General features: G+C 38.9%; 2 protein-coding genes across 19 annotated transcripts; both read right to left on the bottom strand.

Annotated features, from left to right (window-relative positions):
- Positions 1-71: 71 nt before the first annotated feature.
- On the bottom strand, positions 72-15,286 carry LOC129445281 (uncharacterized). 18 transcript variants are annotated; one of them, XM_073861750.1, is made up of 58 exons: positions 15,180-15,286; positions 14,998-15,064; positions 14,755-14,909; positions 14,520-14,641; positions 14,367-14,428; positions 14,091-14,191; positions 13,908-13,974; positions 13,665-13,819; positions 13,434-13,555; positions 13,281-13,342; positions 13,002-13,102; positions 12,819-12,885; positions 12,574-12,728; positions 12,343-12,464; positions 12,190-12,251; positions 11,911-12,011; positions 11,731-11,794; positions 11,487-11,641; positions 11,254-11,375; positions 11,102-11,163; positions 10,817-10,917; positions 10,628-10,688; positions 10,372-10,526; positions 10,146-10,267; positions 9,995-10,056; positions 9,726-9,826; positions 9,544-9,610; positions 9,300-9,454; positions 9,074-9,195; positions 8,922-8,983; positions 8,638-8,738; positions 8,456-8,522; positions 8,200-8,354; positions 7,972-8,093; positions 7,819-7,880; positions 7,537-7,637; positions 7,360-7,423; positions 7,117-7,271; positions 6,906-7,027; positions 6,754-6,815; positions 6,475-6,575; positions 6,316-6,349; positions 6,073-6,227; positions 5,862-5,983; positions 5,714-5,775; positions 5,439-5,539; positions 5,264-5,318; positions 4,995-5,167; positions 3,249-3,370; positions 3,073-3,134; positions 2,835-2,938; positions 2,644-2,656; positions 2,363-2,541; positions 2,149-2,270; positions 1,914-1,975; positions 1,691-1,794; positions 1,289-1,437; positions 72-1,088 (listed from the first exon to the last, which is right to left on the bottom strand). In XM_073861750.1, the coding sequence occupies exons 1-58, from the start codon at positions 15,250-15,252 to the stop codon at positions 993-995; spliced, it is 5,832 nt and encodes a 1,943-aa protein (XP_073717851.1). In that variant the 5' UTR covers positions 15,253-15,286; the 3' UTR covers positions 72-992. The 18 variants fall into 18 exon arrangements, with proteins under 18 accessions (XP_073717851.1, XP_073717912.1, XP_073717874.1 ...); XM_073861811.1 differs by lacking the exons at positions 8,456-8,522; positions 8,638-8,738; positions 8,922-8,983; positions 9,074-9,195; positions 9,300-9,454 and having other exon boundaries at positions 74-1,088; XM_073861773.1 differs by lacking the exons at positions 11,254-11,375; positions 11,487-11,641; positions 11,731-11,794; positions 11,911-12,011; positions 12,190-12,251 and having other exon boundaries at positions 75-1,088.
- Positions 15,287-15,452: 166 nt separating this feature from the next.
- LOC141355254 (uncharacterized) lies at positions 15,453-26,252 on the bottom strand. The gene is made up of 13 exons (XM_073860083.1): positions 18,003-26,252; positions 17,783-17,904; positions 17,634-17,695; positions 17,353-17,453; positions 17,181-17,244; positions 16,936-17,090; positions 16,703-16,824; positions 16,550-16,611; positions 16,271-16,371; positions 16,089-16,155; positions 15,846-16,000; positions 15,610-15,731; positions 15,453-15,518 (listed from the first exon to the last, which is right to left on the bottom strand). The coding sequence occupies exons 1-13, from the start codon at positions 26,104-26,106 to the stop codon at positions 15,453-15,455; spliced, it is 9,303 nt and encodes a 3,100-aa protein (XP_073716184.1). The 5' UTR covers positions 26,107-26,252.
- Positions 26,253-26,971: the final 719 nt, after the last annotated feature.

Genomic DNA, 26,971 nt, shown 5'->3' with positions numbered 1-26,971 from the left:
TCTATGGATCCAATAAACCTCTGTTTTTCCCCTAATCATTTACATTCACTTAAGACATAACTGACTGTGTTTACTCAGCCAGACCTATATGTTGACATGTGTATTTATTTCTGTTGGTACATAAAATATTTGGGTGGTGGGGCTATTTCCAAGTGATATCCATGAAACACCTCTGTGTATATAGCTAAATAAATGTATCTATAAGGACAAGAATGTTTTTTTTTCTTTTGAAAATCTATGCTATGTAGTTTAATCCACTGTTTAAAAGAGACCAAAAATAAAAATTTTGTCATCGTTTATTTGCCCTCATGTTGTTCTAAACCTGTATGAGTTTCTTCTAAAAAAAAGAAACTTTGATAAATGACGGTACCCACTGACTTCAATAGTAAGACCAAAAAATACTATGGAAGTCAAAGTCAAGTGTGTGACCATCGTTTATCAAAATATCTTTTTGAAAAGACAGAAACTTATGCAGATGTAAACTCATATGAGTACATAATGACTTAATTTTCATTCGTGGTCAACTATCATTTGTGGTAACTTTACATTTTTGGATGTTTCACATAATCTGTTTTAGTCACATGAAGATAAAGGTCAAAAAGTGTAAATAAATAAGTTTAATTTGGTTTACAAACAATGAAATATCTGACATCAAATAAATTAATTATTTAGAGAAAAAAATCTACATTAAATATTTTAAAAATGACACAAGTTTAAAATAAATAATTTAATTTCATTAGATAATACAGCTTGGGGAAAATTACATTCAGTAAAATTTTGTGTAGGTCCTGTCTGTCCAGCAAAACAGGAAGAAAATAAATAGTGCATTAAAAAGCTCGAAGTTAACATATTCATTACATAATTTAAATAACAACATTAACAATAATCATTGCTCTGTAATAAATAACATACGAATAAGTGATTTACAGTGATTACAGTTAGAAAAAGATCACTTTTCCTGTAAAAATGTTCTTTGTTGCCTCTCAAGTCCACTAGAAGAGGCTGTGTCGAGTCGTGTACTGTACATTGTATGACCGTCTTCTGTGCCAACGTCGTCTTATTCGTGCACAGCAACCACAAAGCAAACACTAAGGAGAGATAGAGAGAGAAAGCATTAGACAAACTTTTTCAGTCAAAACAATGAACTGTCAAAAACTGTGGTTTATGATTAAAACAATCCCAGTGAAGTTATTATATAATATAACAAAGTTATTTACAAAATTTCTATTATAAATAATCACTTAATAAACAATACACATATTTTACATTCTGTCATCAAGAAACTTACACAAAGGAGAATCCAGCAAGGTACAAGCAAGATGGCTATAGCACAAGGAACAATTATAGCCACAACCCACGCTGCACTAGTGCTGTTGTTCGGCCCAGTAGTGTTCACCACAGAGGGAAATGGGGTTGGAGTAGTTGAGTTACTGGCTTCTAAAGACCAATGTTTTGGGAAAAATGTATATAATGTTAATAAAAAAAGAAAACAGGAAGTCTTTGCTCAAGGAATATTATAAAATTGCTGTGTTATTTTCAACCCACCATTGGGTCAAAAAAAGGATAAACCGTTGGGTTAAATTAACCCAGAACATTTTCATATTTTGTCCAACGCTGGGTTGAAAATAATCCAGCATTTATAAGAATGTAAAGAGCTATTAAAATTTCAAATGAATGCAGAACAACATACCAATATTAACAGTGATAAGTGCTTGGAGAAAAGGACTTGGAAACTTGAAGTCTTTATCTGAGAAAACATACTCGACATTGGCCTCAATCACAGATGAATTACCCCTGGGGAAATTTAAATATAAACATTGTTGAACATAAGGAGATAATTTAAAGTGATCACATCATCATAAATGATACTTGTTCTTTTACATCTCATTAAAAAATATGAACTCATGACTTACGTAAAATTGGCTCTTTTGAACACAAATGGAGTGGCGTTTGGGTCATTGAGGATCACGTTCAGCTGAACAGGTTGGCAAATACACAGCATAATGTATTATTTATAATCAATAAATATGTTAATGATATTTATGATTGTTTTTATGCTGTGTTTCATTTAAATCATCTTCATTTCATATTGGCATTTAAATTTGAAATTTTTTTCATGTACACTATTTCAAAAAGTTTAAAACTCACCAATTTATTTATTGAATCCTGGATTACTGTATATGTGCTGTCCCTGAGTACAAGTTTCTCAGACATGCTGACATTGCTTATTTCAAATCCAAAATTGAGGGAATACGAGTTATCAGAAATTTCTTGAAAAGAAACAAAACACATATCAGACATTAGTGCATGTACAAATCTTTTTAATGTAATATAAAGTTATTGTTTCCCTACACAAACTTACTTGTATAGGTGACATTCACAAAGCTCACAGGATCACTGAGTTTTTGTACTGTCAGGTCTCGTTTGGTTCTTAGACGTGTGTCCAGCAGATTGTTGGCAACGTGTAGAACATCGCTTTCACTTGGTATAGAGCCACTCGTTATAAAAACAAGCTTGATGTAAATAATTGCTTTTCCAAGTCTGAAAAAGGGGAATCAATATAATGAAAAAACAATATCTTGAAAAAGAGAATAAACCAAAGCAAAGTGTATTTGAGTATGCAAGTAAACTTTTTGCACTTACATAGTTGGCAAGCCTGTAAAATAAAATTAATTGTTTGTTTGTTAATAATTATTAATTATTAAGAAAATAAATGCAATTTGTGGAATATGAGATTTAAAACATTTATTTGCAATTAATACATTTATTAAAGTAGTAAATTTGTTTAATGTTGCATTCTTATAGTACTAAAAAGTTGATTAAATAAGACGCACCATTTTCAATAAGAATTGCCTTGAGAAATGTACTGGGTGACTGGATGTCATTTTTTTGTGAGAGATTGTATTCCACAAAAGCCATGATCTCAGTTAAATTATTCCTAGGGAAGATACAAAAATAAACAATTGTAAACAAAATAAATGAAAAAAGAAAACCATGAGCTAATTTTCCCCACAAGGTGATAATAATAAAAAGCACAATTTTGATTAATGAGTAAATTTAATCTTGACTTACGAGAATATGGCCTCATCAAACTGGAATGGTTTGGCTGTGTTATTATTTAGGATCTCGTTTAGCTAAAAAAATAGTAATAATACAGAAATTAATTGAATTGTTCATACATTTCCTTTATGTTGGAACATTTGTTGCAGAGAAAAATGTCTAAATTACATGAAATGTTGTAAACCCACCAATTTATTTATTTTGTTTTGGATGAGTTTGTAGGTGCTGTTCCTGTTTTCATATTTTTCTGACATTAATACATTGCTGATCACATATCCAAAGTTGAGGGCATATGAATTATTAGAAATTCCTTGGGGAAAAAAAACAAAATTAGTTGTCAATTTGTCTATTTTTACATACAGTTGGTACAAATTGAATATTTGAAGTCATTGACTTGAACCAATAGTTTTTTGCTGTGATGTTCATTATTACTATTATTTTTATGTATTTAAAACAAATAGCCATCTAGCCAATAATAGTCATTTAGTAATATTTAAGTTGATGCCTACAATTATATGCATCCTTTGTATGAATTTCAATCTATATACATGCATGTGACGTCACCTTTGGCAAAAGTGCCTGCGGTTACGCCCACTGAGTGGCAAAAGAAAGCGCGGCAGCATTTGAGTACAGTGTGAAGTCAGCGAAAACATGGGGAAAACACATCTAAATGGGAAAAACCTGTTGTGCGATAGACTACACAGATTTAAGAAATTCTGAGCTATCGTTTTACAGACTGCCAAGAAACACTGAAAGGAGAAGTAAGTTGATCGTTCATGCCAACGTCCACAGATAACATGTGGGTTGACAAGTTGCTAGGGTCACAATCAAGCAGAGGTTTTACTTTCTACTTAAAAGTATTTTTTCAAGTATTTGTATTTTATCCGTGTTTTTCTTTGGAAAGCATACATTCCAAAGCATATTATCATAATTTTTATGCTATTACATTTTATAAATACAAGTTTTTGTTTTACATTTAATATTAAAGTACATTAACGTACTTTTACTCAAGTAAAAGTACACAATTTTAATGTAATTACGTATTAAATACATTTTAATATGCAATATTAAAAAAATACACAGTATGATTCTATGCTTTAGAATGTAGTGAAGTTAAATTTTTCCCAAGACAAACACCCTAATAAAGCAAAGATGCTTGAAAAATGTAACTATGTAACTAAGAATTGTCCACCTCTGCTATCAAGTCCAACTAAATTCAATTTAAGCTGATAAGCAGCCGCTATGAAAACCAGCCATTTTGTTGAATGTTTTGCTCAACAGGGCATGCTCCATCGTGGTCATGTGGAAAAGTGACGTCAATGCATACCCTCTATATTCCAACACACTACTACTGTAAGTTTATATGTAAACATCTTTTCACAATTATTCGAATTCTCTCTTTTAATTAAGGCATATGGATGCTCATTTATTATTGACATTTGGAGAGGGGAGTTTTTCCTAAAAGCATCGCCAATTAGCATAGCAGCATAGTAAACATTCAAGTTACTTTGTTTATTCTAAATGCCATTCCAGCATCTATGGCTATACACATGGTGACAACTGGTTAATCCATACACAAGTTAATATATGGATGTTGGGGAAGGGGCAGTTTGGCATCTCCAATTCATCTAATTTGAATTGTGGGAGTAAACCGGAGTACCCGAAGTAAACGCACGCCAACACAGAGAGTACATGCAAGCTCCACACTAAAAAGCCAGGCAACAGTGTGACGAATTACTGTTAACAGGGAATAATGAGTAATTTATTAATTCAACACTATTGGCAACACCATGTTCGATTTTGAAAAAGTAGTAGAGAAAAAATTACAAACTACCAAAGTACAAAAACTCTGATCAAGATATTTGTCAAAGACAGTAATGGAGTAATTTGTTTGTATACCACTTATCAAATAATATATTCATGAAAAAGCTTACTGTTATATGAGACATTCACGTTGCTCACAGGTTCACCAAACTGTGTTGCTCTGTTATCTTGTTTAGTTGTGAGATTTGTATTTAGTATAGAAACCAACTCCATAATTCTACTTTCACTTGGCATTAGGCCCAATGTTTCAAACACAAGACGAATGTTAATAAAAGTCGTCCCACTGTTAAAAAAAGAAAAAATTAATGAGAAAATAAAAATACAAAGAGCAAAACCGATAATGATTTCCTCATAAAAAAATAATGAATTACTCTCTTACAAAATTTGAGCATCAGTTGTGGTCTGGGAATTGCTGGCAGAAGGAGTTGTTAGGCCTGAAAACACAAAGTTAGAACTGATGAATGGAAACAAATAACAAGAAAAGGTAGAACAATATGCTGGGAAAATCCACAACAAAGATTTTTGGATGTTGTATTGTAATAGAATTGACATACTGTTTTGCAAATGAAGCTCGTTTAAGAAACTGACAGGTTGTATGTCATCTCCATCTTGGAAAGTGTAATCCATACTGCCATGGATTTGGTCTGATGTGCTTCTAAAAAAAGAGCAGCAAAGACAGTTGATATGGGCTTCAGTTTATGAGTATTTAACAGGTTTTTTTTTTGTATGGTTATAGCCAAATGAATTTTTCAAGAGGAGCAGTTTAAATATCGTAAAATGTCATATTGCATAAGTATCTTTCAGAGACAGAAGTCAGTTTAAATCTTACATGAAGTTGGAGGAGTTGGGTTCAAACTTCACACTGTTTGGATCATTCAGAAGAGTGTTCAGCTGCAGAGGAATAACAAACCATCCATCAAACTCTGGAGAAGATTTGCATTGCATCCATACTCTACTGGGATTTTCTAAATGCTTACCGCATCATTGATCATGTCCTGCACTTGCTTGTAAGTGTTGTTTCTAAGCTCTGGGTCTTCTGGCATGCTGATGCTACTCAAAGTAAATGTAAAGAAGACTGCATAGGAGGTGTCAGAGATTTCTGTTTGGAGAGATAAATTCAATTTACATTTAACCAAAACTTGCCATATACTGTATTTCTGCTTTTTACCTAAAAATGACAACACTTACTTTCATAGCTGACATTCCCCAGCTTGACTGTTTCTTTCAGTTGTGAAACTCTGGATTCTAGGAGAATGTTGATAGCACTGAGCACCAAAGCTTCACTGGGGACTGGAGATGAGGAGTTGAACACCAGTTTGCTTGTCACCTCTGCTGATCCAGATCTACAAATAACACAACTTATTTTAATACAGTTCAGGGCTTTAGATTTAAATAAAGACTGCATAACTGATCAATTTCTGAAACACTTACATTGTTGGCACCGGAGATGTTGTAGTGCTCAGACCTGCAAGATCAGATTGAAATATTTAAACTGAATTCCTTTCCATGAAAAATACTGTCACTTTCAGCAAGTTACAAATTTCACTCAAGATTCACTTAATTGACTGAAGATCACCAATATGAACATACCCATCAGTTTATGAAGCTCATTTAGGAAGCTGACAGGTTGGATCTCATCTCCATCTTGGAAAGTGTAATCCATATTGCCATGGATTTGGTCTGATGTGCTCCTGAAAGAAGAGCAGAAAATACACTTGAAATGAGCATCAGGTTAAGTGTGTTCAACAGTATTATAGACTCTTTAGGCAAAAAAACAGAGTTGTTTTAATATCCTAACATGTAATAATGCATTTAATATGACCACAAGCATAAGTATCTTTCAGAGACAGAAGTCAGTTTAAATCTTACATGAAGGTGGAGGAGTTGGGATCAAACTTCACACTGCTTGGATCATTCAGAAGAGTGTTCAGCTGCAGGGTAAAATAAACCATCCATCAAACACTGGAGAAGATTTGCACTGCAAACAAACTTTTTCACTGTGTATTTTTCTGAATTCTTACCGCATCATTGATCATGTCCTGCACTTGCTTGTAAGAGTTGTTTCTTAGCTCTGGGTCTTCTGGCATGCTGATGTTACTCAAAGTAAATGTAAAGAAGACTGCATAGGAGGTGTCCGAGATTTCTGTTTGGAAAGATAAATTCAATTTACATTTCACCAAAACTTGCCATCTACTGTATTTCTGCTTTTTACCTAAAAATGACAAGACTTACTTTCATAGCTAACATTCATCAGCTTGACTGTTTCTTTCAGTTGTGAAACTCTGGATTCTAGGAGAATGTTGATAGCACTGAGCACCAAAGCTTCACTGGGGACTGGAGATGAGGAGTTGAACACCAATTTGCTTGTAAGCTCTGCTGAACCAGATCTGCAAGGGCACAACTTACTTTTAATACAGTCCAAAACTCTATATTTAAATAAAGACTGCATAACCAAGCAATTCCTGTAAGACTTACATTTGCTGGAACGACGTCACAGGAAAACTACTTGTTGACAGCGGAGATGTTGTAGTGGTGAGTCCTGCAATGCCAGACATAAACAATGAAACTTTATTCCATTCAATCAATACTTTACATTTCAGGTGGTTACAAACTTCACTTTGGAATGGCTGAAGATTGCAAATTTGAACATACCCATCAATTTACGAAGCTCATTTAAGAAGCTGACAGGTTGTATCTCATCTCCATCTTGGAAGGTGTATTCCAAATTGCCGTGGATTTGGTCTGATGTGCTCCTGAAAGAAGAGCAAAAAAATACACTTGAAATGAGCTTCAGTGTGTTAAACACTATTATAGACTATTTAGGCAAAAACTAACTATCAAGAGTTGTTTTAATATCTCAAAATGTCATAATGCATTTAATATGACTATAATGCATAAGAATCTTTCAGAGACAGATGTCAGTTTAAATCTTACGTGTAGTTGGAGGAGCTGGGATAAAGTTTAACACTGTTTGGATCATTCAGAAGAGTGTTCAGCTGCAGGATTAAAACAAACCACCAATCAAACTCTGGGGAAGATTTGCACTGCACCCAAACTCTTTTACTGGGTATTTTTTTAAACGCTTACTGCATCGTTGATCATGTCCTGCACTTGCTGGTAAGTGGTGTATCTAAGCTCTGGGTCTTCTGGCATGCTGATGTTACTCAAGGTAAATGTAAAGAAGACTGCATAGGAGGTGTCCGAGATTTCTGTTTGGGGAGATATATTCAATTTACATTTCCCCAAAGCTTGCAATCTATCGCTAGTTGATACGTGCTTATAGATAGTTTTTTACCTAAAAATGACAACACTTACTTTCATAGCTGACATTCACCAGCTTGACTGTTTCTTTCAGTTGTGAAACTCTGGATTCCAGGAGAATGTTGATAGCACTGAGCACTAAAGCTTCACTGGGTACTGGAGATGAGGAGTTGAACAGCAGTTTGCTTGTAACGTCTGCTGATCCAGATCTACAAATAACACAACTTACTTTTAATACTGTTCAGGGCTTTAGATTTAAATAAAGACTGCGTAACTAAGCAATTTTTGTAATGTAAATATCTGCACTTACATTTGTTGGAAAGACGTCACAGGGAAGTTACTTGTTGGCAGGGGAGAAATTGTTGTAGTGGACAGACCTGCAAGATCAGATTGAAACATTACAAATTAATTCCTCTCTTTGAAAAATGCTACAAGTTTCAGCAAGTTACAAACTTCACTTTAGAATCGCTGAAGTTTGTTATGTTAACATACCCATGAGTTTACGAAGCTCATTGAGGAAGCTAACAGGCTGTATCTCATCTCCATCATGGAAAGTGTAATCCATATTGCCATGGATTTGGTCTGATGTGCTCCTGAAAGAAGAGCAGAAAATAGATTTGAAATGAGCATCAGGTTAAGTGTGTTAAACAGTATTATAGACTATTTAGGCAAAAAATATTCAAGAATTGTTTTAATATCCCAAAATGTCATAATGCAATAAATATGATCATAATGCATAAGCATCTTTTAGAAACAGAAGTCAGTTTAAATCTTACGTGAAGTTGGAGGAGCTGGGATCAAGTTTCACACTGCTTGGATCATTCAGAAGAGTGTTCAGCTGCAGAGAGATATACAAACCATCCATCAAACACTGGAGAAGATTTGCACTGCAGCAAAACTTTTACTGGGTAATTTTCTAAATGCTTACCGCATCGTTGATCATGTCCTGCACTTGCTTGTAAGTGTTGTTTCTAAGCTCTGGGTCTTCTGGCATGCTGATGTTACTCAAAGTAAATGTAAAGAAGACTGCATAGGAGGCATCAGAGATTTCTGTTTGGAAAGATAAATTAAATTTACAAGATTGCAATCTTTCACTGGTAGAAACATTCATATTGTTTATAGATAGTTTTTCACCTGAAAATGACAACACTTACTTTCATAGCTGACATTCATCAGCTTGACTGTTTCTTTCAGTTGTGAAACTCTAGATTCCAGGAGAATGTTGATAGCACTGAGCACCAAAGCTTCACTGGGGACTGGAGATGAGGAGTTGAACACCAGTTTGCTTGTCACCTCTGCTGAACCAGATCTACAAATGGCACAACTTACTTTTAATACAGTTCAGGGCTTTAGATTTAAATAAAGACAGCGTAATTGATCAATTTCTGAAACACTTACATTTGCTGGAAAGACGTCACAGGGAAGCTACTTGTTGACAGCGGAGATGTTGTTGTAGTGGTCAGACCTGCATGATCAGATTAAAATATTTATACTGAAATTCTTTCCATGAAAAATACTGTAAGTTTTAGCAAGTTACAAACTTCATTTAGGAATGGCTGAAGTTCGTTATGTAAACATACCCATGAGTTTACGAAGCTCATTGAGGAAGCTGACAGGTTGCATCTCACCTCCATCTTGGAATGTGTAATCCATATTGCCAAAGATTTTATCTGATGTGCTCCTGAAAGAAGAGCAAAAGATATCAGTTTAATTGTGTTAAACAGTATTATAGACTCCTTAGGCAAAAAAAATTCAAGGGTTGTTTTAATATCCCAAAATGTCATGATGCATTAAATATGACCATAATACATAAGCATCTTTTAGAAACAGAAGTCAGTTTAAATCTTACGTGAAGTTGGAGGAGCTGGGATCAAGTTTCACACTGCTTGGATCATTCAGAAGAGTGTTCAGCTGCAGAGGAATAACAAACCATCCATCAAACACTGGAGAAGATTTGCACTGCAGCAAAACTTTTACTGGGTAATTTTCTAAATGCTTACCGCATCGTTGATCATGTCCTGCACTTGCTTGTAAGTGTTGTTTCTAAGCTCTGGCTCTTCTGGCATGCTGATGTTACTCAAAGTAAATGTAAAGAAGACTGCATAGGAGGCGTCAGAGATTTCTGTTTGGAAAGATAAATTAAATTTACAAGATTGCAATCTTTCACTGGTAGAAACATTCATATTGTTTATAGATAGTTTTTCACCTGAAAATGACAACACTTACTTTCATAGCTGACATTCATCAGCTTGACTGTTTCTTTCAGTTGTGAAACTCTGGATTCTAGGAGAATGTTGATAGCACGGAGCACCAAAGCTTCACTGGGGACTGGAGATGAGGAGTTGAACACCAGTTTGCTTGTCACCTCTGCTGAACCAGATCTACAAATGGCACAACTTACTTTTAATACAGTTCAGGGCTTTAGATTTAAATATAGACTCCATAACTGATACATTTTTGTAATGTAAATATCTACACTTACATTTGCTTGAAAGACGTCACAGGAAAGCTACTTGTTGGCAGCGGAGAAGTTGTGGTCAGACCTGCCAGATCAGATTGAAATATTTACATTTAATTTCTTTCCATGAAAAAAAAAACTCTACGTTCCAGCAAGTTACAAATTACACTTAAGATTTACTTTATTGGCATAGGATCACCGATTTGAACATACCCATAAGTTTACGAAGCTCATTGAGGAAGCTGACAGGTTGTATCTCATCTCCATCTTGGAAAGTGTAATCCATATTGCCATCGATTTGGTCTGATGTGCTCCTATAAGAAGAGCAGGAAATACACGTGAAATAAGCTTCAGTTTAAGTGTGTTAAACAGTATTATAGACATTTTGGGAAAGACAAATATTCAAGAGCTGTTTTAATATCCGAAAATGTCATGATGCATTAAATATGACCATAAGCATAAGCATCTTTCAGACACAGAAGTCAGTTTAATTCTTACGTGAAGTTGGAGGAGTTGGGTTCAAACTTCACACTGTTTGGATCATTCAGAAGAGTGTTCAGCTGCAGGATTAAAACAAACCATCAATCAAACTCTGGAGAAGATTTGCACTGCACCCAAACTTTTTACTGGGTAATTTTCTGAATGCTTACCGCGTTGTTGATCATGTCTTGCACTTGCTGGTAAGTGTTGTTTTTAAGCTCTGGGTCTTCTGGCATGCTGATGTTACTCAAAGTAAATGTGAAGACAACTGCATAGGAGGTGTCTGAGATTTCTGTTTGGAAAGATAAATTAAATTTACATTTCCCCAAAGCTTGCAATCTATCGCTGGTTGAAACGTTTACTGTATAAAAATATTTTTTCACCTGAAAATGACAACACTTACTTTCATAGATGACATTCCCCAGCTTGACTGTTTCTTTCAGTTGTGAAACTCTGGATTCTAGGAGAATGTTGATAGCACTGAGCACCAAAGCTTCACTGGGTACTGGAGATGAGGAGTTGAACAGCAGTTTGCTTGTCACATCTGCTGATCCAGATCTACAAATGGCACAACTTACTTTTAATGCAGTTCAAAACACTAAATTTAAATAAAGACTGCATAACCAAGCAATTTCTGTAATACTTACATTTGCTGGAAAGATGTCACAGGGAAGCTACTTGTTGACAGCGGAGATGTTGTAGTGGTAAGTCCTGCAAAGCCAAACATAAACAATGAAACTTAATTCCATTCAATCAAGAGTACTTTACATTTTGGGTGGTTACAAACTTCACTTTAGAATGACTGAAGATCACCAATATAAACATACCCATCAGTTTACGAAGCTCATTGAGGAAGCTGACAGGTTGTATCTCATCTCCATCTTGGAAGGTGTAATCCATATTGCCATGAACTTGGTCTGATGTGCTCCTACAAGAAGAGCAGAAAATACACTTGAAATAAGCTTCAGTTTAAGTGTGTTAAACACTAATATAGACATTTTGGGAAAGACAAATATTCAAGGGTTGTTTTAATATCCCAAAATGTCATGATGCATTAAATATGACCATAAGCATCTTTCAGAGACAGAAGTCAGTTTAATTCTTACATGAAGTTGGAGGAGCTGGGTTCAAACTTCACACTGCTTGGATCATTGAGAAGAGTGTTCAGCTGCAGGATTAAAACAAACCATCAATCAAACTCTGGAGAAGATTTGCACTGCACACAAACTTTTTTACTGGGTAATTTTCTAAATTCTTACTGCATTGTTGATGATGTCCTGCACTTGCTGGTAAGTGTTGTTTCTAAGCTCTGGGTCTTCTGACATACTGATGTTACTCAAGGTAAATGTGAAGAAGACTGCATAGGAGGTGTCCGAGATTTCTGTTTGGAAAGATTCAATTTACATTTCCCAAAGCTTGCAATCTATTTGCTGGTTGAAACGTGTATACTGTATAAAGATAACTTTTCACCTGAAAATGACAACACTTACTTTCATAGCTAACATTCATCAGCTTGACTGTTTCTTTCAGTTGTGAAACTCTGGATTCTAGGAGAATGTTGATAGCACTGAGCACCAAAGCTTCACTGGGGACTGGAGATGAGGAGTTGAACACCAGTTTGCTTGTAACCTCTGCTGATCCAGATCTACAAATAACACAACTTATTTTAATACAGTTCAGGGCTTTATAGAATTAAATAAAGACTGCGTAACTGATCACTTTCTGAAAAACTTACATTTGCTGGAAAGACGTCACAGGGAAGCTACTTGTTGGCACCGGAGATGTTGTTGTAGTGGTCAGACCTGCAAGATCAGATTAAAATATTTATACTGAAATTCTTTACATGAAAAATACTGTCGCTTTCAGCAAGTTACAAACTTCACTTAAGAATGGCTGAAGTTCCTTTATATAAACATACCCATGAGTTTACGAAGCTCATTGAGGAAGCTGACAGGTTGTATCTCATCTCCATCTTGGAAAGTGTAATCCATATTGCCATCGATTTGGTCTGATGTGCTCCTATAAGAAGAGCAGGAAATACACTTGAAATAAGCTTCAGTTTAAGTGTGTTAAACACTATTATAGACATTTTGGGAAAGACAAATATTCAAGGGTTGTTTTAATATCCCAAAATGTCATGATGCATTAAATATGACCATAAGCATCTTTCAGAGACAGAAGTCAGTTTAAATCTTACGTGAAGTTGGAGGAGTTGGGTTCAAACTTCACACTGCTTGGATCATTCAGAAGAGTGTTCAGCTGCAGGATTAAAACAAACCATCCATCAAACTCTGGAGAAGATTTGCACTGCACACAAACTTTTTTACTGGGTAATTTTCTAAATTCTTACTGCATTGTTGATCATGTCCTGCACTTGCTGGTAAGTGTTGTTTCTAAGCTCTGGCTCTTCTGGCACGCTGATGTTACTCAAGGTAAATGTGAAGAAGACTGCATAGGAGGTGTCCGAGATTTCTGTTTGGAAAGATTCAATTTACATTTCCCAAAGCTTGCAATCTATTTCCTGGTTGAAACGTGTATACTGTATAAAGATAACTTTTCACCTGAAAATGACAACACTTACTTTCATAGCTAACATTCATCAGCTTGACTGTTTCTTTCAGTTGTGAAACTCTAGATTCTAGGAGAATGTTAATAGCACTGAGCACCAAAGCTTCACTGGGGACTGGAGATGAGGAGTTGAACACCAATTTGCTTGTCACCTCTGCTGATCCAGATCTACAAATAACACACCTTATTTTAATACAGTTCAGGGCTTTAGATTTAAATAAAGACAGCGTAACTGATCAATTTCTGAAACACTTACATTTGCTGGAAAGACGTCACAGGGAAGCTACTTGTTGACAGCGGAGATGTTGTTGTGGTGGTCAGACCTGCAAGATCAGATTAAAATATTTATACTGAAATTCTTTACATGAAAAATACTGTCGCTTTCAGCAAGTTACAAACTGTACTTAAGAATAGCTGAAGTTCGTTTATATAAACATACCCATGAGTTTACGAAGCTCATTGAGGAAGCTAACAGGTTGTATCTCATCTCCATCATGGAAAGTGTAATCCATATTGCCATGGATTTGGTCTGATGTGCTCCTGAAAGAAGAGCAAATATACTTTAAATGAGCATCAGGTTAAGTGTTTTAAACAGTATTATAGACTGATTATGCAAAAAATATTCAAGAGTTGTTTTAATATCACAAAATATCTGGATGCATTAAATATGACCATAAGTGTATATTTTAGAGACAGAAGTCAGTTTAAATCTTACGTGAAGGTGGAGGAGTTGGGTTCAAACTTCACACTGCTTGGATCATTCAGAAGAGTGTTCAGCTGCAGAGGAATAACAAATCATCCATCAAACTCTGGAGAAGATTTGCATTGCATCTATACTCTTTTACTGGGTAATTTTCTAAATGCTTACCGCATTGTTGATCATGTCCTGCACTTGCTGGTAAGTGTTGTTTCTTAGCTCTGGGTCTTCTGGCATGCTGATGTTATTCAAGGTAAATGTGAAGAAGACTGCATAGGAGGTGTCCGAGATTTCTGTTTTGAAAGATAAATTAAATTTACATTTTCCCAAAGCTTGCAATCTATTGCTGCTTGAAACGTTTATACTGTATAAAGATAGCTTTTTACCTGAAAATGACAAGACTTACTTTCATAGCTGACATTCATCAGCTTGACTGTTTCTTTCAGTTGTGAAACTCTGGATTCCAGGAGAATGTTGATAGCACTGAGCACTAAAGCTTCACTGGGGACTGGAGATGAGGAGTTGAACACCAATTTGCTTATAACCTCTGCTGATCCAGATCTACAAATAACACACCTTATTTTAATACAGTTCAGGGCTTTAGATTTAAATAAAGACTGCGTAACTGATCAATTTCTGAAACACTTACATTTGCTGGAAAGACGTCACAGGGAAGCTACTTGTTGACAGTGGAGATGTTGTTGTGGTGGTCAGACCTGCAAGATCAGATTAAAATATTTATACTGAAATTCTTTTCATGAAAAATACTGTAAGTTTTAGCAAGTTACAAACTTCATTTAGGAATGGCTGAAGTTCGTTATGTAAACATACCCATCAGTTTACGAAGCTCATTAAGGAAGCTGACAGGTTGCATCTCACCTCCATCTTGGAATGTGTAATCCATATTGCCAAAGATTTGATCTGATGTGCTCGTGAAAGAAGAGCAAAAAAAACACTTGAAATGAGCGTCAGTTTAATTGTGTTAAACAGTATTATAGACTCCTTAGGCAAAAAAAATTCAAGAGTTGTTTTAATCTCGCAAAATATCTGGATGCATTAAATATGACCATAAGTATATTTTAGAGACAGAAGTCAGTTTAAATCTTACGTGAAGTTGGAGGAGTTGGGTTCAAACTTCACACTGCTTGGATCATTCAGAAGAGTGTTCAGCTGCAGAGGAAATAACATCCATTCATCAAACTCTGGAGAAGATTTGCACTGCACTCAAACTCTTTTACTTGGTAATTTTCTAAATCCTTACCGCATCATTGATCATGTCCTGCACTTGCTTGTAAGTGTTGTTTCTAAGCTCTGGCTCTTCTGGCATGCTGATGTTACTCAAGGTAAATGTAAAGACAGCTGCATAGGAGGTGTCCGAGATTTCTGTTTGGAAAGATATATTCAATTTACATTTCCCAAAGCTTGCAGACTTTCACTAGTTGAAATGTTCCTACTGTTTATAGACAGTTTTTTTTCCCTAAAAATGACAACACTTACTTTCATAGCTGACATTCACCAGCTTGACTGTTTCTCTCAGTTGTAAAACTCTTGATTCCAGGAGAATGTTGATAGCACTGAGCACCAAAGCTTCACTGGGGACTGGAGATGAGGAGTTGAACACCAGTTTGCTTGTAACGTCTGCTGAACCAGATCTACAAATAACACAACTTATTTTAATACAGTTCAGGGCTTTAGATTTAAATAAAGACTGCGTAACTGATCAATTTCTGAAACACTTACATTTGCTGGAAAGACGTCACAGGGAAGCTACTTGTTGACAGCGGAGATGTTGTTGTAGTGGTCAGACCTGCATGATCAGATTAAAATATTTATACTGAAATTCTTTCCATAAAAAATACTGTAAGTTTTAGCAAGTTACAAACTTCATTTAGGAATGGCTGAAGTTCGTTATGTAAACATACCCATGAGTTTACGAAGCTCATTGAGGAAGCTGACAGGTTGTATCTCATCTCCATCATGGAAAGTGTAATCCATATTGCCAAAGATTTGGTCTGATGTGCTCCTGAAAGAAGAGCAGAAAAAACACTTAAAATAAGCTTGAGTTTAAGTGTGTTAAACACTATTATAGACATTTTGGGAAAGACAAATATTCAAGAGTTGTTTTAATCTCCCAAAATGTCATGATGCATTAAATATGACCATAAGCATCTTTCAGAGACAGAAGTCAGTTTAATTCTTACGTGAAGTTGGAGGAGTTGGGTTCAAACTTCACACTGCTTGGATCATTCAGAAGAGTGTTCAGCTGCAGAGAAATAACAAACCATTAATCAAACACTGGAGAAGATATGCACTGCACCCAAAAGGTTTTACTGGGTAATTTTCTAAATGCTTACCGCATTGTTGATCATCTCCTGCACTTGCTGGTAAGTGTTGTTTGTAAGCTCTGGGTCTTCTGGCATGCTAATGTTACTCAAGGTAAATGTAAAGAATACTGCATAGGAGGTGTCCGAGATTTCTGTTTGGGAAGATCAATTCAATTTACATTTCCCCAAAGCTTGCAATCGATCGCTGGTTGAAACGTTTACTGTATAAAAATAGTTTTTCACCTGAAAATGGCAACACTTACTTTCATAGCTGACATTCACCAGCTTGACTGTTTCTTTCAGTTGTGAAAGTCTGGATTCCAGGAGAATGTTGATAGCACTGAGCACCAAAGCTTTACTGGGGACTGGAGATGAGGAGTTGAACACCAGTTTGCTTGTAACCTCTGCGGATCCAGATCTGAAAATGGGCACAACTTACTTTTAATACAGTTCAGGGCTTTAGATTCAAATAAAGACTGCATAACTGATCAATTTCTGAAACACTTACATTTGCTGGAAAGACGTCACAGGGAAGCTACTTGTTGTCAGTGGAGACATTGTAGTGCTTAGACCTGCAAGATCAGATTGAAATATTAAAAATTAATTCCTCTCTATGAATTTTTTTTAGCAAGTTACAAACTTCACTTAAGAATGGCTTAAGTCCGTTAATGTAAACATACCCATGAGTTTACGAAGCTCATTTAGGAAACTGAAAGGTTGTATCTCATCTCCATCTTGAAATGTGTAATTCATATTGCCATGGATTTGGTCTAATGTGCTCCTATAAGAAGAACAGAAAATACACTTGAATGACACTTAAGTGTGTAAAACAGTATTATAGACTATTTGGGCAAATAAATAAAATCAGTAGTTGTTTTAATATCTGAAAATTTTATGAGGCATTAAATATGACCATAATGCATAAGTATCTTTCACAGACAGAAGTCAGTTTAAATCTTACGTGAAGTTGGAGGAGTTGGGTTCAAACTTCACACTGCTTGGATCATTCAGAAGAGTGTTTAGCTGCAGAGGAATAACAAACCATTAATTAAAATCTGGACATTTGCACTGCATTTAAACTCTTTACTGGGTAATTTTCTAAATGCTTACTGCATCATTGATCATGTCCTGCACTTGCTTGTAAGTGTTGTTTATAAGCTCTGGGTCTTCTGGCATACTGATGTTACTCAAGGTAAATGTAAAGAAGACTGCATAGGAGGTGTCCGAGATTTCTGTTTGGAAAGATAAATTCAATTTACATTTCCCCAATGCTTGTCATTCATCGCTCATTAAACATCCATAATGTTCACTTGAAAATGACAACACTTACTTTCATAGCTGACATTCATCAGTTTGACTGCTTCTTTCAGTTGTGAAACTCTGGATTCCAGGAGAATGTTGATAGCACTAAGCACGAGAGCTTCACTGGGGACTGGAGATGACGAGTTGAACAGCAGTTTGCTTGTCACTTCTGCTGAACCAGGTGTAACAGGTGTTCTGGATGTGAACACTGTAGTTGTAGTTGTGGAAGCAACACTTTGTTCAGGTGGAAGTGTTATTGTGGTTTGTGTTGTAGTTGAAGTTGGTAAAATGACAATTGTTGATGTTTGAGCAAAGGTTGTGCTTGTTGAAGAGATAGTTGTGTTGGTTGAATCAGCAGCTATGGTTTTTTGAATTGTTGTTGTGCTTGTTGGAGCAACAATTGTGTTTGTTGTGGTTGGCGCTGTAATTGATGAAACAAGAGTTGTTGATATTTGACCAAAGGTAGCACCTGTTGCTGAGACAGTTGTGTTGGCTGGAACAACAGTTGTGTTTGTTGTGCTTGGAGCTGCAGCTGTACTTGAAGCAGCAAGCATTGTTGATGTTTGATCAAAGGTTGGGCCTGTTGTAGAGACAGTTGTGCTTGTTGAAGCAGCAGGTGGGGTTTTTGGAATTGTTGTTGTGCTTGTTGGTGCAACAATTGTGCTTGTTGTGGTTGGTGCTGTAGCTATAACTGATGAAGCAAGAGTTGTTGATGTTGGACCAAAGGTTGCACCTGTTGCAGAGACAGTTGTGCTGGATGGAACAACATTTGTGTTTGTTGAAAGTGTTGTTTTGCTTGGTTCTGTAGCTGTAGCTGTTAAATTGAGAGTTGTTGATGTTTGACCATAGGTTTGGCCTGTTGCAGTAAGAGTTGTGCTTGTTGAATCAGATGTGTTTTTTGGATTTGTTGTTGTGCTGGTTGGAGCAACAGATGTGTTTGGAGCTGCAGCTGTACTTGAAGCAGCAAGCATTGTTGATGTTTGACCAAAGGTTGGGCCTGTTGCAGAGACAGATGTAGTTGTTGTAACAGCAGCTGTGGTTTTTGGAATTATTGTTGTGCTTGTTGGAGCAACAGTTGTGTTTGTTGTTGATGGTGCTGTAGCTGTAATTGATGAAGCGAGAGTTGTTGATGTTTGACCAAAGGTTGTGCCTGTTGCAGAGAAAGTTGTGCTGGTTGGAGCAACAGTTGTGTTTGTTGAGCTTGGAGCTGCAGTTGTACTTGAAGCAGCAAGAATTGTTGATGTTTGACTAAAGGTTGGGCCTGCTGCAGAAAAAGTGCTTGTGGAAGCAGCAGCTGTGTTTTTTGGAATTGTTGTTGTGCTTGTTGGTGCAACAATAGTGTTTGTTGTGGTTGGTGCTGAAGCTGTAGTTGATGAAGTGAGAATTGTTGATGTTTTACCAAAGGTTGTGCCTGTTGCAGAGACAGATGTGCTGGTTGAATCAACAGTTATGTTTGTTGGAGTTGCAGTTGTACTTGAAGCAGCAATAATTGTTGATGTTTGACTAAAGGTTGGGCCTGTTGCAGAGACAGTTGTGCTTGTTGAAGCAGCAGCTGTGGTTTTTGGAATTGTTGTTGTGCTTGTTGGTGCAAGAATTGTGTTTGTTGTGGTTGGTGCTGTAGCTGTAGATGATGATGTGAGAATTGTTGATGTTTGACTAAAGGTTGTGCCTGTTGCAGATACAGTTGTGCTGGATGGAACAACAGTTGTGTTTGTTGTGGTTGGTGCTATTTCTGTAGTTGATGAAGCAAGGGTTGCTGATGTATGCCCAAAGGTTGTGCCTGTTGCAGAGACAGTTGTGCTGGCTGGAGCAATAGTTGTGTTTGTTGTGCTTGGAACTGCAGTTGACCCTGAAGCAGCAAGAACTGTTGATGTTTGACTAAAGGTTGGGCCTGTTGCAGAGACAGTTGTCCTGGCTGAACCAACAGTTGTTGTGGTTGGTGCTGTAGCTGTAGTTGAGGAAGCATGAGTTGTTGATGTTTGCCCAAAGGTTGTGCCTGTTGCAGAGACAGTTGTCCTGACTGGAGCAACAGTTGTGTTTGATGTGGTTGGTGCTGTAGCTGTAGTTGATGAAGCAAGAGTTGTTGATGTTTGCTCAAAGGTTGTGCCTGTTGCAGAGAGCATTGTACTGACTGGAGCAACAGTTGTGTTTGTTGTGGTTGGTGCTATTGCTGTAGTTGATGAAGCAAGAGATTCTGATGTTTGCCCAAAGGTTGAGCCTGTTGCAGAGACAGTTGTGCTGGCTGGAGCAACAGTTGTGTTTGTTGTGCTAAGTGATGTAGCTGTAGTTGATGAAGCAATAGTTGTTGATGTTTGCCCAAAGGTTGTGCCTGTTTCATAAACAGATGTGCTGGCTGAAGAAACAGTTGTGTTTGTTGTGGTTGGTGCTGTAGCTATAGTTGATGAAGCAAGAGATTCTGATGTTTGGCCAAAGGTTGAACCTGTTGCAGAGACAGTTGTGCTGGCTGGAGCAACAGTTGTGTTTGTTGTGCTAAGTGATGTAGCTGTAGTTGATGAAGCAAGAGTTGTTGATGTTTGCCCAAAGGTTGTGCCTGATGCAGAGAGTGTTGGGCTGACTGGAGCAACAGTTGTGTTTGTTGTGGTTCGTGCTGTAGCTGTAGTTGATGAAGCAAGAGTTGTTGATGTTTGCCCATAGGTTGTGCCTGTTGCAGAGAGTGTTGGGCTGACAGGAGCAACAGTTGTGTTTGTTGTGGTTTGTGCTGTAGCTGTAGTTGATGAAGCAAGAGTTGTTGATGTTTGCCTAAAGGTTGTGCCTGCTGCAGAGACAGTTGTGCTGGCTGGAGCAACAGTTGTGTTTGTTGTGCTTGAAACTACAGTTGAACCTGAGGCAGCAAGAATTGTTGATGTTTGACTAAAAGTTGGACCTGTTGCAGAGACAGCTGTGCTGGCTGGAGCAACAGTTGTGTTTGGTGTTATTGCTTTAGTTGATGAAGCAAGAGTAGCTGATGTTGGCCCAAAGGTTGTGCCCGTTGCAGAGACAGTTGTGCTGGCTGGAGCAACAGTTGTGTTTGTTGTGGTTGGTGCTGTAGCTATAGTTGGTGAAGCAAGAGTTGTTGATGTTTGCTCAAAGGTTGTGCCTGTTGCAGAGAGCATTGTACTGACTGGAGCAACAGTTGTGTTTGTTGTGGCTGGTGCCATTGCTGTAGTTGATGAAGCAAGAGATTCTGATGTTTGGCCAAAGGTTGTGCCCGTTGCAGAGACAGTTGTGCTGGCTGGAGCAACAGTTGTGTTTGTTGTGGTTGGTGCTGTAGCTATAGTTGATGAAGCAATAGTTGTTGATGTTTGCCCAAAGGTTGTGCCTGTTGCAGAAACAGTTGTGTTGGCTAGAGCAACAGTTGTGTTTGTTGTGGTTTGTGTTATCGCTGTAGTTGATGAAGCATGAGTTGTTGATGTTTGCCCGAAGGTTGTGCCTGTTGCAGAGAGCATTGTGCTGACTGGAGCAACAGTTGTGTTTGTTGTGGTTGATGCTATTGCTGTAGCTGATGAAGCAAGAGTTGCTGATGTTTGCCCAAAGTATGAGCCTGTTGCAGAGACAGTTGTGCTGGCTGGAACAACAGTTGTGTTTGTTATGGTTGGTGCTGTAGCTGTAATTGATGAAGCAAGTGTTGTTGATGTTTGCTCAAACGTTGTGCCTGTCACAGAGAGTGTTGTGCTGACTGGAGCAACAGTTGTGTTTGTTGTGGTTGGTGTTATTGCTGTAGTTGATGAAGCAAGAGTTTCTGATGTTTGCCCAGAGGTTGTGCCCGTTGCAGAGACAGTCGTGCTGGCTGGAGCAACAGTTGTGTTTGATGTGGTTGGTGCTGTAGATGTAGTTGATGAAGCAAGTGTTGTTGATGTTTGCTCAAACGTTGTGCCTGTCACAGAGAGTGTTGTGCTGACTGGAGCAACAGTTGTGTTGGTTGTGGTGGGTGTTATTGCTGTAGTTGATGAAGCAGGAGTTTCTGATGTTTGCCCAGAGGTTGTGCCCGTTGCAGAGACAGTTGTGCTGGCTGGAGCAACAGTTGTGTTTGATGTGGTTGGTGCTGTAGATGTAGTTGATGAAGCAAGTGTTGTTGATGTTTGCTCAAACGTTGTGCCTGTCACAGAGAGTGTTGTGCTGACTGGAGCAACAGTTGTGTTTGTTGTGGTTGGTGTTATTGCTGTAGTTGATGAAGCAAGAGATTCTGATGTTTGGCCAAAGGTTGTGCCCGTTGCAGAGACAGTTGTGCTGGCTGGAGCAACAGTTGTGTTTGTTGTGGTTGGTGTTATTGCTGTAGTTGATGAAGCAAGAGTTTCTGATGTTTGCCCAAAGGTTGTGCCTGTTGCAGAGACAGTTGTGCTGGCTGGAGCAACAGTTGTGTTTGTTGTGGTTGGTGCTGTAGCTGTAGTTATTGAAGCAAGAGTTGCTGATGTTTGCCCAAAGGTTGTGCCCGTTGCAGAGACAGTTGTGCTGGCTGGAGCAACAGTTGTGTTTATTGTGATTGGTGCTGTAGCTATAGTTGATGAAGCATGAGTTGTTGATGTTTGCCCAAAGGTTGTGCCCATTGCAGAGACAGTTGTGCTGGCTGGAGCAACAGTTGTGTTTGTTGTGGTTGGTGCTGTAGCTATAGTTGATGAAGCAATAGTTGTTGATGTTTGCCCAACGGTTGTGCCTGTTTCAGAAACAGGTGTGCTGGCTAGAGAAACAGTTGTGCTTATTGTGGTTGGTGCTGTAGCTATAGTTGATGAAGCAAGAGTTGCTGATGTTTGCCCAAAGGTTGTGCCTGTTGCAGAAACAGTTGTGCTGACTGGAGCAACAGTTGTGTTTGTTGTGGTTGGTGTTATCCCTGTAGTTGATGAAGCAAGAGTTGCTGATGTTTGCCCAAAGCTTGAGCCTGTTGCAGAGACAGTTGTGCTGGCTGGAACAACAGTTGTGTTTGTTGTGGTTGGTGCTGTAGCTGTAGTTGATGAAGCAAGAGTTGCTGATGTTTCCCCAAAGGTTGTGCCCGTTGCAGAGACAGTTGTGCTGGTTGAAGCAACTGTTGTGGTTGGTGCTATTGCTGTAGCTGATGAAGCAAGAGTTGCTGATGTTTGCCCAAAGGTTGTGCCTGTTGCAGAGACAGTTGTGCTGGCTGGAGCAACAGTTGTGTTTGTTGTGGTTGGTGCTGTAGCTGTAGTTTTTAAAGCAAGAGTTGCTGATGTTTGCCCAAAGGTTGTGCCTGTTCCAGAAAAAGTTGTGCTGGTTGAAGCAACAGTTGTGTTTGTTGGAAGTGTTGTTGTGGTTGGTGCTGTAGCTGTAGTTGAAGAAGCAAGAATTGTTGATGTTTGATCAAAGGTTGTACCTGTTGCAGAGACAGGTGTGCTGGCTGGACCAACAGTTGTGTTTGTTGTGGCTGGTGATGTAGTTGTAGTTGATGAAGCAAGAGTTGTTGATGTTTGTCCAAAGGTTGTACCTGTTGCAGAGAGAGTTGTGCTGGTTAAAGCAGCAGGTGTGGTTTTTGAAATTGTTGTTGTGCTTGTTGGAGCAACAGTTGTGTTTGTTGTGGTTGGTGCTGTAGCTGTAGTTGATGAAGTAATGATTGTTGAAGTTTGACCAAAGGTTGTGCTTGTTGCCAAGACAGTTGTGCTGAAAGGAACAACAGTTGTGTTCGATTGAGGTGCTGTTGTGGTTGGTGTTGTATTTGTAATTGATGAAGTGAGAAGTATTGATGTTTGACCAAAGGATGTGCCTGTTGCAAAGACAGTTGTGCTTGCCATATCAGAAGTTGTATTTTTTGGAATTAGTGTTGTGCTTTTTAAAGGAACAGTTGTGTTTGTCGGAAGTGTTGTTGTTGTAGTTGCTGTTGTAAATGTAGTTTTTGCAGAGAGTGTGTCTGTTGCAGAGGCAGTTGTACTTGTTGGAGCAATAGTTGTGGTTGTTTGACGCGATACTATAGTTGTACTTCTTGAAAAAGCTGTTGTAGTTTTTTCAGGATTTGTTGTTGTTGTTGAAGAAGACGTAGAAACTCTACCATCAGTTTTGGTAATTGCTGAAGTTGTTCTTACTGGAACAGTTGTTGTTGTTCGGGTTGTAGTTGTTGATGATGCTGTTGTGCTTGTTGGAGCAAATGTTGTGCTTGTTAGAAGTGTTGTTGTGGTTGGTGCTGTAACTGTAGGTATTGGAGTGATAGTTGTTGTTGTTTGACCAAAGGTTGTGGTTGTTGGAGAGATAGTTGCAGTTGTCAGAGTCATGGTTTTGTAAGTTGTTGTTGTAGTTGCAATTGTTGGAGCAATAACAGTGGTTGTTGAAAATGTAGTTGGTGCTATAGTTGTGGTTGGAGCAACATTTGTGGTTGTTGATAAAGGTTTTGTAAAAGTGGGTGTTGCACTGGTTTTGGTTGTTTCAACTATTGTTGGTGACGCAGTAGTTATGATTATTTGAGAATCAGCTTTAGTTGTTGGAAGTGGTGTTGTGGTAAGTGTCAAAGTTCTGCTAGTTTGAGCATTAGTTGTTGTAATTGGAATTGGTGTTGTGGTCTGTGTAATACTTGTGGTAGTTGGAACATAATTAGTGGATGTTTGATGTGGTGTTGTTAATGTTCTTGGGGTATTTGGAGTTATTGTAGTTGTTGCTGAAGTGGTTGCTGAGGTGTGTGTGGGATTTGTAGTGGTTGAAGTAATGGTTGTGGTGGTTGGAGCAATGGTCGTGGTGGTTGGAACAACAGTTGTGGTGGTTGGTGCAACGGTTGTGCTGGTTAGAGTAGCTTTTGTAGTTGCTGGGGTACTGGTTGTGCTTGTTGTTGTGGCAACAGTTGTTGTGGTTGGAGCAAAAGTTGTGGTGGTTGGAGCAATAGTTGTGGTGGTTGGAGCAAGCATTGTGGTGGTTGGAGCAAGCATTGTGGTGGTTGGAAAAACGGTTGTGGTGGTTGGAGCAACTGTTGTAGTGGTTAGAGTAACTGTTGTAGTTGGTGTGGTACTGGAGGTGCTTGTTGTTGGGGCAACAGTTCTTGTGGTTGGAGCAAATGTTGTGGTGGTTGGAGCAAAAATTGTGGTGGTTGGAGCAATAGTTGTTGTGGTTGGAACAACGATTGTGGTGGTTGGAGCAACCGTTGTCGTGGTTGGAGCGACAGTGGTGGTGGTTGGAGCAACCGTTGTGGTGGTTGGAGCAACAGTTGTGGTGGTTGGAGGAACTGTTGTGGTGGTTAGAGTAGCTGTTGTAGTTGCTGGGGTACTGGTTGTGCTTGTTGTTGGAGCAACAGTTGTTGTTGTGGGAGCAACCGTTGTGGTCATTGAAGCAACTGTTTTGGTGGTTGGAGCTGTCGTTGTTGTGGTTGGACCAACCGATGTTGTGGTTGGAGCAACCAATGTGGTGGTTGGAGCAACGATTGTGGTGGTTGGAACAACGGTTGTGGTGGTTGGAACAACGGTTGTGCTGGTTGGAGCAACGGTTGTGGTGGTTGGAGCAACGTTTGTGGTGGTTGGAGCAACGGTTGTGGTGGTTGCAGAAACTGTTGTGGGGGTTGGAGCAACTGTTGTGGTGGTTGGAGCAACGGTTGTGGTGGTTGGGCCAACGGTTGTGGTAGTTGCAGCAACTGTTGTGGTGGTTGGAGCAACCATTGTGGTTATAGGAGCAACTGTTGTGGTGGTTGGAGCAACGGTTGTGGTGGTTGGAGCAACTGTTGTGGTGGTAGGAGCTACCGTTGTTGTTGTTGGAGCAACCATTGTTGTGGTTGGAGCAACGGTTGTGGTGGTTGGAACAACGGTTGTGCTGGTTGGAGCAACGGTTGTGGTCGTAGGAGCAACTGTTCTGGTGGTTGGAGCAACAATTGTGGTGGTTGGAGCAACGGTTGTGGTGGTTGGAACAACAGTTGTGGTGGTTGCAGCAACTGTTGCAGTTGTTGGAACAACCGTTGTGGTTTTTGAAGAAACAGTTGTGGTGGTTTCAGACACGGTTGTGGTAAATGGAGCAATGGTTGAGGTGGTTGGAGCAACCGTTGTGGTGGTTGGAGCAACAGTTGTGGTGGTTGGAGGAACCAATGTGGTGGTTGAAACAACAGTTGTGGTGGTTGGAGCAACTGTTGTGGTGGTTAGAGTAGCTGTTGTAGTTGCTGGGGTACTGGTTGTGCTTGTTGTTGGAGCAACAGTTGTTGTTGTGGGAGCAACCGTTGTGGTCATTGAAGCAACTGTTTTGGTGGTTGGAGCAACTGTTTTGGTGGTTGGAGCTGCCGTTGTTGTGGTTGGACCAACCGAAGTTGTGGTTGGAGCAACCAATGTGGTGGTTGGAGCAACGGTTGTGGTGGTTGGAACAACTATTGTAGTGGTTGGAGCAACAGTAGTTGTGGTTGGAGCAACTGTTGTGGTGGTTGGAGCAACAGTAGTTGTGGTTGGAGCAACTGTTGTGGTTGTTGGAGCAACTGTTGTGGTTGTTGGAGCAACTGTTGTGGTGGTTGGAGCAAGTGTTGTGGTGGTTGGGCCAACGGTTGTGGTGGTTGGTCCAACGGTTGTGGTGGTTGCAGCAACTGTTGTGATGGTTGGAGCAACGGATGTGGTGGTTGGAACAACGGTTGTGGTGGTTGGAGCAACCGTTGTGGTGGTTGGAGCAACGGTTGTGGTCGTAGGAGCAACTGTTGTGGTGGTTGGAGCAACCGCTGTGGTGGTTGGAGCAACCGTTATGGTGGTTGGAGCAACCGTTGTGGTGGGAGGAGCTACCTTTGTTGTTGTTGGAGCAACAGTTGTTGTGGTTGGAGCAACGATTGTGGTGGGTGGAGCAACGATTGTGGTGGTTGGAGCAATGGTTGTGGTGGTTGGAGCAACGGTTGTTGTGGTTGGAGCAACGGTTGTGGTGGTTGGAGCAGCGGTTGTGGTGGTTGGAACAACGGTTGTGCTGGTTGGAGCAACGGTTGTGGTTGTTGGAGCAAGTGTTGTAGTTGTTGGAGCAAGTGTTGTGGTTGTTGGAGCAACTGTTGTGGTGGTTGGAGCATCTGTTGTGGTGGTTGGAGCAACTGTTGTGGTGGTTGGAGCAACTGTTGTGGTGGTTGGG

The sequence above is a fragment of the Misgurnus anguillicaudatus genome, chromosome 3 (genome assembly GCF_027580225.2).
Source record: "Misgurnus anguillicaudatus chromosome 3, ASM2758022v2, whole genome shotgun sequence".
NCBI lineage: Eukaryota > Metazoa > Chordata > Actinopteri > Cypriniformes > Cobitidae > Misgurnus > Misgurnus anguillicaudatus.
The sequence above is the reverse complement of the archived record's forward strand: the minus strand, read 5'-3'. Positions and strand labels throughout refer to the sequence as shown.

What these genes read in the sequence shown, in the direction of transcription:
- LOC129445281 (XM_073861750.1), bottom strand. Translation starts at nt 15,252, where the DNA reads ATGGATTACACATTCCAAGATGGAGGTGAGATGCAACCTGTCAGCTTC. An exon ending in ACAACTGATGCTCAAATTTT is followed by an intron (nt 5,168 to 5,263) that starts GTAAGAGAGTAA and finishes TTTTTTTAACAG; the next exon opens with TGGGACGACTTTTATTAACA. An exon ending in CTTGCTGGATTCTCCTTTGT is followed by an intron (nt 1,089 to 1,288) that starts GTAAGTTTCTTG and finishes ATCTCTCCTTAG; the next exon opens with TGTTTGCTTTGTGGTTGCTG.
- LOC141355254 (XM_073860083.1), bottom strand. Translation starts at nt 26,106, where the DNA reads ATGACCACAACGGTTGCTCCCACAACAACAACTGTTGCTCCAACAACA. An exon ending in GTGACGTCTTTCCAGCAAAT is followed by an intron (nt 17,091 to 17,180) that starts GTAAGTGTTTCA and finishes GCCCATTTTCAG; the next exon opens with ATCTGGATCCGCAGAGGTTA. An exon ending in TGAGCTTCGTAAACTCATGG is followed by an intron (nt 16,156 to 16,270) that starts GTATGTTTACAT and finishes CTGATCATGCAG; the next exon opens with GTCTGACCACTACAACAACA.